The 14,554-nt window shown below is 42.7% G+C and overlaps 1 protein-coding gene across 1 annotated transcript in view; it reads left to right on the top strand.

Annotated features, from left to right (window-relative positions):
* The window catches only part of tgfbr3 (transforming growth factor, beta receptor III), a 63,314-nt gene that overhangs the window by 26,331 nt on the left and 22,429 nt on the right, over nucleotides 1-14,554 (top strand). The window contains exon 3 of the mRNA XM_030791075.1: nucleotides 8,404-8,541. Within this exon, the coding sequence (XP_030646935.1) occupies nucleotides 8,404-8,541 (138 nt within the window). The remainder of the gene's footprint in view (nucleotides 1-8,403; nucleotides 8,542-14,554) is intronic.

Genomic DNA, 14,554 nt, shown 5'->3' with positions numbered 1-14,554 from the left:
CCCCCCTTTCAGTTTCACTACAGAAATCAGACTGAATGGTTTCCTGCTCCCTTTCTCTACCTTCATGTATGTGTGTGTGTGTGTGTGTGTGAGAGTTAATAACAGAGTGAAATATCCAGCTGCAGTCCTTGTGACATGCTCGTCTTGGCTAGTCTCCAGCCGGCACGGTTAAATTGGGTAATTAAGTGAAACTGAACACCTTAGAGTGACTCTGCACACTGCCGCTCTCTGACGCGCACTTCCGTACAAATCACTCACGACGAAAAAATAATAAGAAATCATTTCTGGCGGAATAGAAAATCCAGACCATTTCAACTATTGTTATTAACTAATCTTATTGTACAATTATTGAAAGACAGGTGGTTAATAGCAGTATATATATGACATTTAAATACATTGTTAAAGCATTCAGAGAATGAAATCAGTGAGAATATTATTCTTGCAGTATGGAAGTACTGGATTTTACTTGCTGTTGAACAGGCATGGTACAAGACAGGTAGACTCCTTGAAGATGTTTTTCCCTAATTTATTAACATCCAATGGCAGAGATCTATTGAGACATCAAAGCCTTCTTCTCTTTTGAAGGAACATTGGGAAGAGGTGATTATAAATCAGAGGGAGATTTCTGTAGTCTCAATAGTTATGGTCAAAAAATGACAACTGCTTAGAGGTCAGTTTGAGAAAAGTGGACAGGAAGTTCCTTCCCATTCACAGTGTGTATTAAATGGAGTAGAGCAAGCCACTCAGCAGTAAATAGCTGTATGACACTGTATTTGTGAAGCGATCTTAGGTATGTAAATGATGACAGTAGTGGAACAGCATACACTGAGACCACTTTTTGACAAAGTGAACAGATACTGTCAGAGCACTGGAAAAAGAAGTGAGATGATTTACCCTTGTGTGATCCTAAAATTAGTACGGCAGATTTACGACTTCCAACAAACTAGAACAAAATTTAAAAACAGATGTAATAAATATAGCAAGAAATAAACATATCGCGAGGGGTTATGCTTTAAAGGTAAGGCAGGCTGCAAACAATACTGGCTACGTGAGTAAGAAGTGTAAGAAAGTCTTACCGTGTTATCATTTAATAAATGTTAAGCACAGCTATTGTTTTAATTAAAATTATTATTATTATGTATTTACTGCATAGTTTCTTTGTTAGGAGGACACAGTAAGGGGCCTAAAAGTACAACCAGTTTATCTTTATAAAGTGCAGGGAGCCTGAAGCCTGACGTGCAGAGCTGCAGCTTCGGTCCGATTTTTATTTGGCAGCTTTGTTGCTGGATCTCAAAGAGCGAGATACAGCAAGAGCCAATAAGCACACGACCTTCTGGAGGGCGGAGGGTCTGCTCTTTCAATTATCGGCACCTTCACAAAGGCCAGACTGTGAGGTGGTAGTGTGATACTTTAGCGTCTTGCGCCGAAATGGCTGGTTTTGACACACGGGTCGCGGGACGGTAATCCTTTGGTTCCAGGTTAATGCCTTTGCCTTTAGCTTCACAGAGTAAATGGCAATGACCTCATCAGGTTACAGAACAAGACAAGGATCAAAGTGACACCACTGTGTGTGTGTGTGTGTGTGTCTGTGTCTGTGTGTGTGTGTGTGTGTGTGTGTGTGTCTGTGTCTGTGTTTGTGTGTGAGTGTGTGTTTGTGTGTCTGTGTGTGTTTGCTCAGTCAAACTCAAACCAGAGGGAATGGAAATGCAATAGCCTGGAGTGGAAGAACAAAGCATCCATTCTCTGTCAGTGGATGCTGATAAGCCCTTTAAGTGCCAGAGAGGAGGGTGAGGTGTGTGTGTGTGTGTGTATGTGTGTATGTGTGTGTATGTGCGTGCGTGCATGCATGCATGTGGGTGTGTGTCCGCATGTGTGTGTGTGTGAGTGATAAGAGCAGAGTAATTCTACATTTACCAAACTTCAGATTCATCATACACAGCGTTAATAAGTATCCCAGCTGGTGGAGCAAATAGAAGGAGTGAGAGGAGAAGCATGAAGGGATGGAGCAACAGAGATTGAGGAAAAAGAAAAAGACAGAGAGAGCACAGTTTGAAAACAACCCAAATTTGGTGCTCATATTTCAGGACTGGTTAAAACTCATAGACTTTTGTTGCCAAGAATCTTTTATTTTTTCTACTCTGGAGTGTTTCTTAACCTCAAGGTGTTAGTGTTTTTTTTTAACCACTCTTAAACAATGACCTCATGCTTTGGAACACTTCCCAGTGGTCTGCAGGTCTAAAACAAACTTTTTCCAAAGAAGTTTAAAGCACTTGTCTCTGAGACACTAAAGCCAGTATCGGACAACTTCTGGAAGGTGGCATTTCCCATTTCGCTGTTTTTTTTTTGTTTTGTTTTGTTTTTTTTTCACGTCACATGAGTGACCTTCCTTATCTTTTCCAACAAACAAATCTAGTTTTCTCTTAGCAACGGCAGCGGACTTGAAGCGCCTTTATCCGCTGACCAAGTGTGTGGTTTTGCAACAGGGCTGAAAATAAACAAAGAGAAAGAGCTAATCGCGCGCAGTGCCTGTCGTTGTCTAATCAATTTAGCGAAGGCAAACATCAAAAGGGCGCTGTTGGCTGGGATTCAACCCAAGGCTCAACGGGTGATTGTTTTATCAGGTGGAATTCTTAGATAGCGTCGTCGCGAGAGACCACATGGACCAGGGAACACAAACAGCCGATTTTGATGAGGTGAGGATGTGAGTGGGACCATTGCCACCCTAGGCCACAGACAAACTCAAAGCTTCTGTATCAAAACAGGCCTAGTCCTGACCAGACTGACACAGTGGATGGCTACACACACATTCATACAGGTTCACCATGCACGCTAAAACACGCTTATATGAAAAACTACACAAAATACACACGTCGTTAATCCTGTTGCATCTTCATATATGCTGTATGGTGGCAATTACTCTGATCTTCGTAAGATAAGAAGAATATAGATTTTTAAAAAAAACCTCTTGGTAACCTGTCATTTTATGAATTATCAGCTTCAAGCTTAAGGAGGAGAGAGAGAGAGAGAGAGAGAGAGAGAGAGAGAGAGAACATCATGGGTGTCCTTGTGTGAGTTGCTTATCTTGTTCATTCTGAAAAAAAAAAAAAAAACATCATGTGACCAGGACACATATTGAGCCCAGATTGCACCAAGATATTTCTGCATGTTTCTGTGCACGCGCCTGTGCACGTGTTCGTGCTTGCTTGGATGTCTGTTTACTGAGAAGGGTTCAAATTAACGCTGAAAGCCATTTTAGCACTAACGCATGTCTGGTGAAACAGGCCGTGCCACGATTCTTTCAGGGTTTCTGGTGACCTACATCCCTCTTACTCCATTCTAAAGTCAAAGCGTGTTTTATCTGGCTGTTTCTGAGCCGTCATATCATGTCCTAATGAGGCCAGACCAGGGGGCGGTGGTGGAGGGAGATTGACGCTGGTCTCTGGGTGTGTTATCTTAGGTGCCATCAGGGCCTAAGCTGCTCTTGGTTCTATTCCTCAGGAATCACAAGGAGAGACAGGTTTAGATCCAATCATTGTCTTCCTCATTCCACTATCTGCTTCATCAGCCCTGTTCTGCAGAGACCCAAAGCAGCACGATAGCCATCACAGAGGGTGCATGAATGTGTGTGTCAGAGAGAACACAGGCAGACCGATAGTCATCTTGGTACAATGAGGAGGCTCCAGGTTGAGAGATCAGGGAAAGTCAATGATAAGCGCAGCAGTCAGCAGGTTTCTCTCTCTCTCTCTCTACCCTCACAGTCATAAAGAGACCTCCTTTCTTATGATGCAGCCACCTGGAAAGAACTAAGATATAGACAAATAAATACAGACATAGGCACACAGACACACACACAAGCACACACACACAGCAAGGGATTCAATCTCAATTTTCCTGGAAAACCATCCTTATCAAGTCTCATGTAGAATATTTTTGCTTCTCGGGTATTTTTTTTCTCTCTCTCTCGTTGTAATGGCTATCGCAGTGTCTCTTTGTTGCAAGTGCTTGATCTCTGGAGTATTTTTATGCTAATTGCTATTATGAATCACTCTCAGTGTTAGCGTTACTCTCCCCTGTCATAGCATTTGAGTGGAATAGGTGCTTATGTATGAGGTAGTTCAATCTGCATTAAGGAAATGGCTTGTCAGAGCTTTGCTGCTTACATGTTTCCTTTATGGAGAAAAAAAAAATCCTACACCAAAAGGCATTTATTTCCCTAAATTGCTTTTAACACCACCACTTAACTTGACCTCTTGTAGCTTTCCGCTAACTTTGACCATCAATCAAAACTCCATGTATGGATTACGTAATCCAGCGTGCATTAATACACTTTTTTTTTTCTCAGTGTGAATTATAAAGCTCTCCACAGAACCAGACACATATTATTTTGTTAATCGGAATCACGTTGTTGAGCATCTACAAGGAGGAGGGTCAGTGTTTGCGCTGATTAGTGTTGAAAAGTGGGCGAAATAGAGGATGTTTAGTGTTCTTCGGGAAGTGTCAGGCACTTCATGAACTCTGTCAATAAAGGAAACGCCCGTTTTCTCACAGAGCTACTGAAAGTTTGACCAACGTTCAAGTTATTTACGGCCACCTTATCACATCAGACAAGCGATGAATCATAATTAGTGATAATTTAACAATTGCAACGTGAGATGAGACGAAATGGAACACAAAACTAATTTTTAGTTTGCTGACAGTACAGAACAGAGATGGAGAAAAAGACATTTGCGTAGTTGCAGTTTTTCACTGTTTTTCCTGTAACTTCATCATGTCACAATGAAATGGAGTAATGAGGATTCCAGCAGTGGCTTCATGTTGTATACAAGTACCTTCCAACATACAGTATTTCAGCCTGTGCAGAAACTGACGATAACATCAAAGTGTAGGTAGAGTAATAAAAACTTTACATCAGTCGTGTGAATGGGAAGTTGCGAGACTCGCCAAAATATGTCTAACACCTCTTTGCATTGAGTTTCGTGGCTACGTCTTGATTCCGGTTATCGGTTAACTCGCACACTCCCACAGGCCTCTGTGGGTTGGCCGGTCCCAGCATTTGTCTAGTAGACATGTTTTGCTGGGGCGTCTGCAGCTGTTCTAGTCTGCAGAGTTTTTGTTTCACTGTAACTCAATCGGCGTAGATGGGCCTCTGGTGAACGAAGACATCCACTGAAAAAAAAAAAAGGAACGAATCCCGCACCCCCACCCCCACCTCCCCGCCCCGACCCAGACTCAGAATCTCTGCTTTGCCAACCTGTGAGTCATCAATCTGTCACTTCCCACCTCCGTGCTGATCTGTGTGTCTGGGCTGTCTGGCTGGGCAGAGTGGGCACCCTTCACTGAGTGGCACCTTGTCCTTTCAACCACTGCATGGAGGCACTGGATCCTTCTCACATCTGGTTGTCCTTCAGCAACATTTTAGAACTCCAACTAAATATGCAGATAGGGTATGTGCAGTGTTCTTGGTCGAAAGTAGGATGATATAGGGTTAACATTAGGTTTAGTCTCAGGTTAACCTAATTAAGCTAAACCTAACCTCAAGTTATTTGAGATAGACAATGAGGATTTTTAGTGCTGGGTATCTGTTCAGACAGTCTGTACTTAAACAGCAGCTTGTACTATGTGGTCTGAAGCCTCTTACTGCGAGGATATTTCTCATTTTCTGTTGACATACTCAGTACTGTGGCCCTGTGTAGTTATTGAGACCGTATTTCACTTTCCCTGTAGACATACACTCTGCTGTTGCCCTGAGAGGTGGCAGCTAGAATCGACTGCTCATGTGGGAGTGAAACCAATGGTAGAATGGTTAGTGGGAGTTGGAAAGCAGCTTACGCTAACGTATCGTTCCATTAAATGGAATGACATTCTTTTCCACTTCAGTACCAGTGGGATATGAGATCAGTTCCCTGACATGACCACAGTATTATCATAAAGCTGTGGGTTTTGTTCCCATTAAAGTGTGTTGCGTTTCCTCCTATTGTTTGTATAGTGAATTTTGCTGGAGTCCCTCATTTGTCTTGGGTGTAGAAAAGTGGATGTTGAGAGAAGTGTCATTGCGATGAAGTAAAGTCATAGCTCACTGTTGGCCAGACTAATTTGCTCCTCACCTTGGTCGATTTGGCTCCCTCTGAGTCTGTTTACGTGTCTCGGAATGACTCAGTCCTTTGGAATGGATTCAGTCTGATTCTGAAATTCCAAAAACTTTTACAACTTGGAGAGCTCTTACTTAACTCCCTCCTACCTACCCCCCTCCCAGTCTCTCTCGCTCTCTCTCCCTCTTTCTCTCTCTCTCTCTCTCTCTCTCTCTCTGTACATCGATCTCTTTCCTATATTTTCTCCCTCTCTCTTTCTTTTTGTATCTCCTCATCTTTTATACAATCATGTCAGTCAGTCAGTCATATCTTTGCTCTCATTTGCTTTATCTGCTCTTAACCTGCTTAAGTTATTTTTCTCTACACTTTTGCATGGTAAGTAAGAACAGGTAGGATCAGGTTCTGGTTGCTTGATTCTCAGAGGAGGGTTTTTCTGAGACCGGACAGAATGGGGCGTGGGGTTTAAGCAGATTAACTGCTCATCTAAAATTTTCCATTGTGGACAAACATGGAATAAAAAAAGTGAAGAAAAAAGAGGAGAGTGAAAAAGGGGAGGGAAGAAATACTTGTGAGATTCTCCTTTATGCATTTGACTGTGTGTTTCATGTCTGCCAGTTTCCCCCTTTTAGATGAGTATAGTGTAATTTGTTCCATTATCTCCTCTCTCCAAAGCCGTTTTTATTATGATTATTACAGAGTTTTAATGGCTCTTGATGCTAAACATTCATTTGTAACTCACAGATCCCTCTCTCAGGTCTGAAAGATTAGGTGTCTCTGAGGGTATGCTTACTCTCTCTCGCTGTGAACTTGCAAACAGTTTTTTTGTTCTTCTGTAAATGTCTAAATGCTGCCATTTTTTGTAACTTGTAAGACATTTTTACTGTAAATGTGAATGTCAACCTCGAAGTGATTTACCTCTCAAAGTTGAAAGAGTCTTTTGTGGGGTCCCGTCTTCTCTGGTGAGGCTGCCTTGACGTTTTTGAATGACTGTAGAGACGAGGTGACATTAAGCGGCATCGCTGTACGTCGGGTCTGTCGGGATGAGTCTGGACAGAGGGGACGTTTAACGCGATTAGCTTTATAAACTGAATTTAAAACAGGCGGATATGAGACAGTGAGTCGAGGATTTGAAAAACTTACCACTGACCTTCCTGCCCTTTGCTGTCCTTTCTCTGGGTTCAATTGAAAACATGTGTCCATTTATTAAGGGAAATGCTGTATCTGCCTTATACAGTTGGAGCATTGTAAGGTGTATGTGGTGAAAACTGTGACAAAATGACTGTGTAGGTTAATAAAACAGGAATGGTGACGAGGTCGTGCCTGTTTGTCATATTGATGATAAGAGGGTCTAAATCAAAACGGAGCTGGAAAGAGTTGGGTTTCAGAGTGCATCCAGACTTTAAATCACCGGGCTAAATTTGGTCTGCTGGGTCCAGGGCGCTGACCAACAACAGAGGTCTCCGAAGTGGGAGTAGGCCCCCCCCCTCCTCATCTTCCTCTGTCATTGATAGACAACCGAAATTGATTTTAAAGACAGTGTGAATTTTGAAGTCACAGCATGTGGTGGGAAGACTCTCAGAGACCCCCCCCTCTCTTTCTCTCTCTCTCTCTTTCTCTCTCTCTCTCTCTCTCTCTCTCTCTCTCTCTCTCTCTCTCTCTCTTTCTCCCAGTCCTTCCTTTTTTTAACTCCTTTCTTTTTTTTCTTGTTTGCTTTTTTTTTCAACCCCTAACAAAAGAAGCAGTGTGCGAAAGTTCAAACACCAGCAAGACCATATTTTAGAAGGCCTGCTTTCCGGGGGAAAACATTTCCCTCTCGAGCATTTTTGAGATTATCAGGAAAGTGTCCGAATAAACAACACACAAGCACAAAAACTTCAGATAAAGAACAACAGTCAACCCATTTTTGTTCTAGCAATTACCCTTGGACCAGTCAACGTTACAGCCCCAAAATAAGGTTGCAAGTATGGAACGCGGGGCGATGAGAATTTTGGTCCTGTTTTTGGTCAAGATTCTTAGTCCCTAGGTGGTCTTCCTCTACTTTGAGAAAGTGGCCTTTGTGTTTGGAGGTCTAACTGAACATGGAGCACTCCTCGCTCTCTCTTTCTTTCTCCCTCTCTTTCTTATTTTCTCTCTCCCCTTGCAGTCTCTAACCTCTTGTTCTGTTTTTCTCTCCCTCACAGAGCTTTTAACACGTCTTTCTGTCTGTTTCTCGGGGTTAGAGTACAGGGGATTAACTTTGGTTGACCACGTCGATGTAAGTCCTTTTGCATTCTTTCATTACATAATTGACCCCTCCCTTCCCTCTGTTATCCAGGTTGCGCTTCACCTGAAACCCATCCAGTCCCTGTCCGTGCACCAGAAGCCACTGGTTTTTGTTCTCAGCTCCCCCCAACCCATACTGTGGAAAGTCCGTGCAGAGAAGCTAGCCCTGGAAGTCAAACGCACCTTCCATGTGAGTCCACAGTTGATAATATCTCTCAGTATTGCTTCTCTCTCTCTCTCTCTCTCTCTCTCTCTCTCTCTCTCTCTGTCTTTATCTTCATCTCTTTTTCTCTAGTCTGTCTCTGTCTTTGTATTATTCATCTTTTTTGACTCACTTGCCTTTCTATGATAGAATTCAGGAATGTCTTATAATTGCCTGTGCAACCAATCCCAGTTCAAAGAACTCGGTAGAAAATGGTTCTCCTGCTCTGAATAGCACTCAGAGTCTAAATGGTGAGAACACAAAAGTCTTTCACGCACTCACACGCTTTTTTTAATGTCTCATTTTCGAACAAACTTCCTCAATAACCAGACACCTTTTCCTTCAAGGTTCGTCAACAAGTGTCTGTTTGCTGAGAAATGTACTAAGGTTTATACCTCTCTCCATCTTCCTGGAGGAAATACCTGCCCTGCCATGGAAACCATCCTCTACCTCTAAGTTGCCCTGTGTAATTGACTTTGGCTCTGCCTCACAGGTTAATAGTAACTGTGTGCCGTCTGAAAATGCTAACCACACATTCGTCCGGATGCTTGGTGGTCAGACTGGGTTGTGTAAATGCTGGTGATTAGAACAGAACTGAGGTTTGGCTTTGGATCTCAGTCTGTTCCTATGTTTTCCACTCTTAGAAGACCACCAATCATTGACTGGACACGCCCCAGTCAGGAAAACTTCCGATAAACCAACCAATAAAAAATCTGGATACGAAATGCAGATGGTGCTTAAATTTACATGGCAAATCGTAAAAATACTCAAGTAAACTTGTATACATCTTAGAGAACTTGTGTATAGGGAAGGCTAGACTCCAGTGTGCATTGCCAGTAGAATTTCCCTCTAACACCCTTTGGCTGAATTGTATGTTTACAAATAGATAACAGTGGGACTGTGAGGTCAATATTTTTGGTATTATCTATTACAATATTACTGTTTTCCAGGCTCTCTGTTACAAAGCAAGCTGTTTCATATTCTCTCTCCTGCTGAGGAAAATTGAATAATTCAGAGCATTAACTCTCCCCAGGACCATATCAAAGGGGCAGAAAAAGAGAAGATTTTGGGTATGGAGGGAGACAGGCATCCCCCCTGGACAGTGAGCCATATTTAGTAAAGAAAGCAGCTGCTCTTTGGTAGGGGAACTTAATGAGAAAATGAAAACGGACTGGGCCCGGCTCTCTGGGTCTAAGCCTCCCTATCACATGAGAAAATCATGGCACGAGAGAGAGAGAGAGAGAGAGAGAGAGAGAGAGGGAGAGAGAGAGAGAGAGAGAGAGAGAGAGAGGCTACTGCTGGTTTAATTCAGTCATGCCGTCAGTCTCTGTAAGCTACTTCACTCTCTCTCTTCTTCTGATATATACACTGCAAATACCTTTATGTAGCTGGCAGTCGTTCCGCAATAATGGTTTTCGAATGTATGTTAACACCACAGCATTCCAAAGGGATGTAACACTGAGTTCTAATAACAGTACCATCCGTGAGATCTGGTCCTTCACTCCTTTTGATTTATAATTTGTAACATAACACAAATGCAACACTCCACACTCACAGACACACATGGACATGAAAACAAGCAGAGAAACAAATAACATCTGGATGCATACATGTAAACAGATACGGACGTCCAGGGTAGTGCTGGATGACAGAGATGGTCAAGACCACCAGCGAGTGCCCTATTTATTAAATTTGGTTACCTTGCGTACATCGCTCTAAAGCAGGAGTAAAAACTATTTTGACAAACCTCAGATTAGATTACAGTCCATTTCTGTTGTAACCTGAGCATCAGCACAAAAAAAGGTAACTTAAATGAACCTACTGTTTCTTAATTGAACCATTTCCTGTACAAAGTGCATGTATATTCTCATGTCAGATGTATTTCATACAGATGGTTATTCATGTAGCTGTGTATGTTTTTAGACTGTAGTTGGAAGAAGAGCATGTTTTTAAATGAGTAATGTGTAATGTAATTACACATAATGTAATGCTTTGGTCAACAATAGACTTGTAACAATAAATATTATTATTTATAGACAGGCAGACGCTCATGCAGAGACACAGTTCTAATGCTTCATGTCTAATTTTGTGAAACATGGACTGTGACAGACAACACACAGAGCCACACACACACACACACACACACACACACACACACACACACAAATACAATGCTATTTATATTACACTGCTTTTGTAAGTTATCGGAAATTCAGTTACCAGAAGTAGTGATAGCTTCCTGCTTTTTAATGTCAAGATACCTATAGCCTCAAGATAAGGCTGAACAAGATTATTGTGTTGAACCTTTGATTGACAACTCAGTAACCTGTAGGCTATTTACAAGACGTTCGCCGGTACATCACGTAGCATATGATCTCTGGCAGTGTCTGCCCCAAACAGAAATCTCGTACATAATCCTCATCGCTCTCTGGCTCGGCTCTGCTGGAAAACCTTGTTAACATACTGGCTTGAAGTGACGGCCCGATGAAAGACAAGACACCTGATCTCAGTGTGTGTGTGTAGTCAGCACTCCTCACCCTTCTCTTTTTAAACCTCCCCCCTCTCCTAACCTTCTCTCACTGAGTCCTGGATTCCATTATAAGGAAAGATTTCAGAGCGGTACGTTCACACCTTGGAGAATAAAACCGTGGAATGTGACCACGGAGCTTTGGGCCATGGTGGAATGAGTATGTCCTTTTAAATCCCCTTCATTTACAATGCTTTGTGACTTCTAATGCATTAAGTTGACATTTTGTCCTTAGGGGATTGATCTGAGATCAGTAAAGATGCATTGCTTGCTATGATGGAAATTTTTATTTAAAAGAATAGGGAAAGCTGATCTTAGAACTTGCTGTCGTAAGCAGAAAGGAACTGGGGCTGTAGCACAAACTGCAAAGTGTTCGTGGATATAATAACAGCAGCTGGGACATCGAGCTCTCTAAGTAGCTCCTCATGGTTACTACCGTCAGTAGGTAACCATGCCAAAGACGTCTGACATACATGCTGTTTCAGCTTTCTCTGTCAAAGCAGCGTGCTTGCAAAACCTTGCTGTGTTCCAAAGTCCATACTCCACTCTCTGTACTACTGGACACCACATCTGTACCCTAACAGAAACAGTAAGGGGAACTAGAATAGTTCCCTGCAGCTCATATAGAGTAGTTCAGTCTGTTTGGACTGGTTTACCGGTCTTAGCACCTCACCAAGAGTCCGTTGTGCCAGACTCCTCTTGGCTTTGTTGGTTCTCCATTATAGGGGCTTTTTTTCCGGAGCTAATTGGGCCCTGAATAAGCCCTTTCGTCAGCCCTTATTTTCCGATCTCAGTGTTTAGAGGTCCATAGACACATATGTTCTGACTGGAATCAGTTCAGAAATGCTGAAAGCACTGTTGGTGTTGGCTATTGTGTCCCCACCTCCCTTCCCTGAAATCTTGTCCCCAAATCCAGACATCTCCCTGTAAAACATGCTCTGCTGAGTCTGGTGTCAATCAATTGCAGTCATGAAAAACCAAGTAGTCAGACACGGAACTAAAGTCGACATGAGGATCAAGCCGAATGTAATACTGTCCACGCTGAATAAGACTGAAGGGGGTCTTTTTTTTTGTGTCGAGTGGGTTCGGGTTTTATTTGTTTGTGCCTGTTTTGCTTAGTCATCATCTAAAACGACGTTTGAAAAGTTTAATCTGGAAATCGTCTCCAAACTTTGTTTAATGGAGAAACATTCAAAAATTTGGCTGTTGCAATTTGTTGATCTTTATGCTTTTGCCAACTGACTGTTTTCCCTGACTTTACTTCCCCTGGGGGTTTGAAGTGAGCCTCCCTCTGTCTTTTTTTTTTTTTATTTCTTTCTCTCTCTCTCTTTCCCTCTCCAAGCCCTGATTGTTAATTGAAACCATGGCGAGCCCAATATTGGTTTTGCGATTGAGACGGATATGTCGGAACGTTCCACTGTGGCGCAGAGGCAGATGGTGTTGTTTACCCCTCTCTCCTGGGTTCAGAGGAACACAAGCACACAAGCTATGAGCCTGCCAGCGACTTGATTAGCTTTTCTGTATCGAGCCAAACAAAATCAATCACAAACATATTTATCTCATATGTTTCTTCTGCACACCAGGGCACACTCTTCCTCATATGAGCCCCCCCCCCCTCCTCCTCCTCCTCAGTCCTCCTCCTTTGTTTTAAATAAGCATTCATAGATTTCTGATGATAATTAATATGAAGAATTTGACATGCTGTTTCCCTCTATCCTACACATATGGCAGTAATATGTGGTCACTGATTGGTGGAGGGGCCAGGCAACCAAAGTTAAATGTGCTTTTAAATCACTGTGAAGCGTGCACGGTGCTGGGTAATAGACAGATAGCATTTTTTTGGACTCAGGAGGGAGGACAGGGGTCTCGGCAGAATGGATGAAATGTTTAGCCTTCTATGGCTTTGTGCTCGATTCTGCTCAGTTGCAGGATTTGTTTCAGTAGGAGGCAAACTTTGCAGAGATTGGGTGTAATAATTCATCGCGCCATATTTCATACTCCCGGCACACCGCTGAATGTGTGGGTGCCAGGTGTCGACTCCAGCTACGTTCTCAGCAGAAATAGATCGTTAAAACCTTCCTGGTTGTTCTGGATGGCTTGATTGCTGGATTTGTATGACTTAATAACTCTCACTTGGATCTGGTGGAGCTCTCTGGTTGGTTTTCTAGGCTAGTTTGTTAGCTCAGAGAGACATTAAGTTTCTGTGGCGATCAGCTCCTCAGACCTTAGCTCAGACACCAGGCCCCAGAGTGAATCATTTGGACATCAGCCCATATCGCAATGCTAGCCCTGAGCTAATCTCTGTCTGGGCTTGTTTGTTGCCAGCAAGCAAATAAACAGAACTGATTTATACAAGCACGGATAAGTCAGTATGAAGCCTTAGGCAGAACCCCATGTGCGTACGTGTGTGTGTGTGTGTGTGTGTGTGTGTGTAAAACAGGAGGATTTTGTATGCGACAGAAAAAACAGACAAAACACAGATGAGACAATTAAAGCCATTCTTTAAATCTTCACTCCAGTGTTAACATGAAATGTCCTCGGGGCACTTTTCATCACTAGGATCCAGTCCATTTGCAAAAATGTTAAACTTTGTCCATGTGACACTGTGTCTGCATTTGATCACTCACAGCTTGTGCAACAGCAAATCAATTTCAAGCAGGTTCTAGGTGCAAAAACTGGTGACTAGAGGCAAAAAAAACCCCCAAAAAAGCCAACTGTTCATGGCAAGTTTCAGCTCCAGATTTGGGTACTGAAGCAAGTTCTGAGATGTGTGCCATAGCCGTAAACATTTTGACATATTGCTCGCCTTTAATGCTCACCTGGGATGAACAACATGTTTGATTTTCTTAGAACCATGAAGTTGAATCCGATCCAAATCATATCTTATTCGTGTTGTTTATTTTGATTTTTTATTTTACCATGACTCTTTTTTTTTGTATTAATGGAATTCTCTCCTTGAGCTTTCATGCCTGTAAAGTAGACTTTGCTAGACGTTACTCACACTCTGTGTTTTGTGCCATGGTCTGTTCTAAAATGCCCATCTCGCCTGGGTCGCTGGCATTGCGCTGGGATTGGGAGGTGGGGATGGTTGGGGGAGGTGGGGGAGGAAGGGGAAGTGGGGATGGTTGGGGGAAGGAGGGAGGGAGGGAGGGTTTGAAACTTGCTGAACACCAGGGTGGTTCTTATGCTTTCATATTTCCATTTCGAATTTTTGAGGTTTTGAAAAAGCTTGGGCAAGCCTGGAGCTAATTTAACTCCTCGGGCTTTTCTTTTTAATTCCACGAGACTAATTACAGTCCTATTCCCCGCAATTAATTCGATATACTCCATCTCTGCAAGTGCTGCCAATGCGAAACCCCATCTCCTTCCAGTCCTTGTTTTGCTCTTACACGCAGTGTCGTTCCAACTCTCCATGTAGTCATGAAACGAGGAGGTCCATTGTGGATTTGGACTTCTCCCGCCAGGCGTAGTAGA

The sequence above is a fragment of the Chanos chanos genome, chromosome 14, assembly GCF_902362185.1.
Source record: "Chanos chanos chromosome 14, fChaCha1.1, whole genome shotgun sequence".
In the NCBI taxonomy this organism is placed as follows: Eukaryota; Metazoa; Chordata; class Actinopteri; order Gonorynchiformes; family Chanidae; genus Chanos; species Chanos chanos.
Note: the sequence above shows the minus strand (reverse complement) of the source record. Positions and strands in the feature narration are given on the sequence as shown.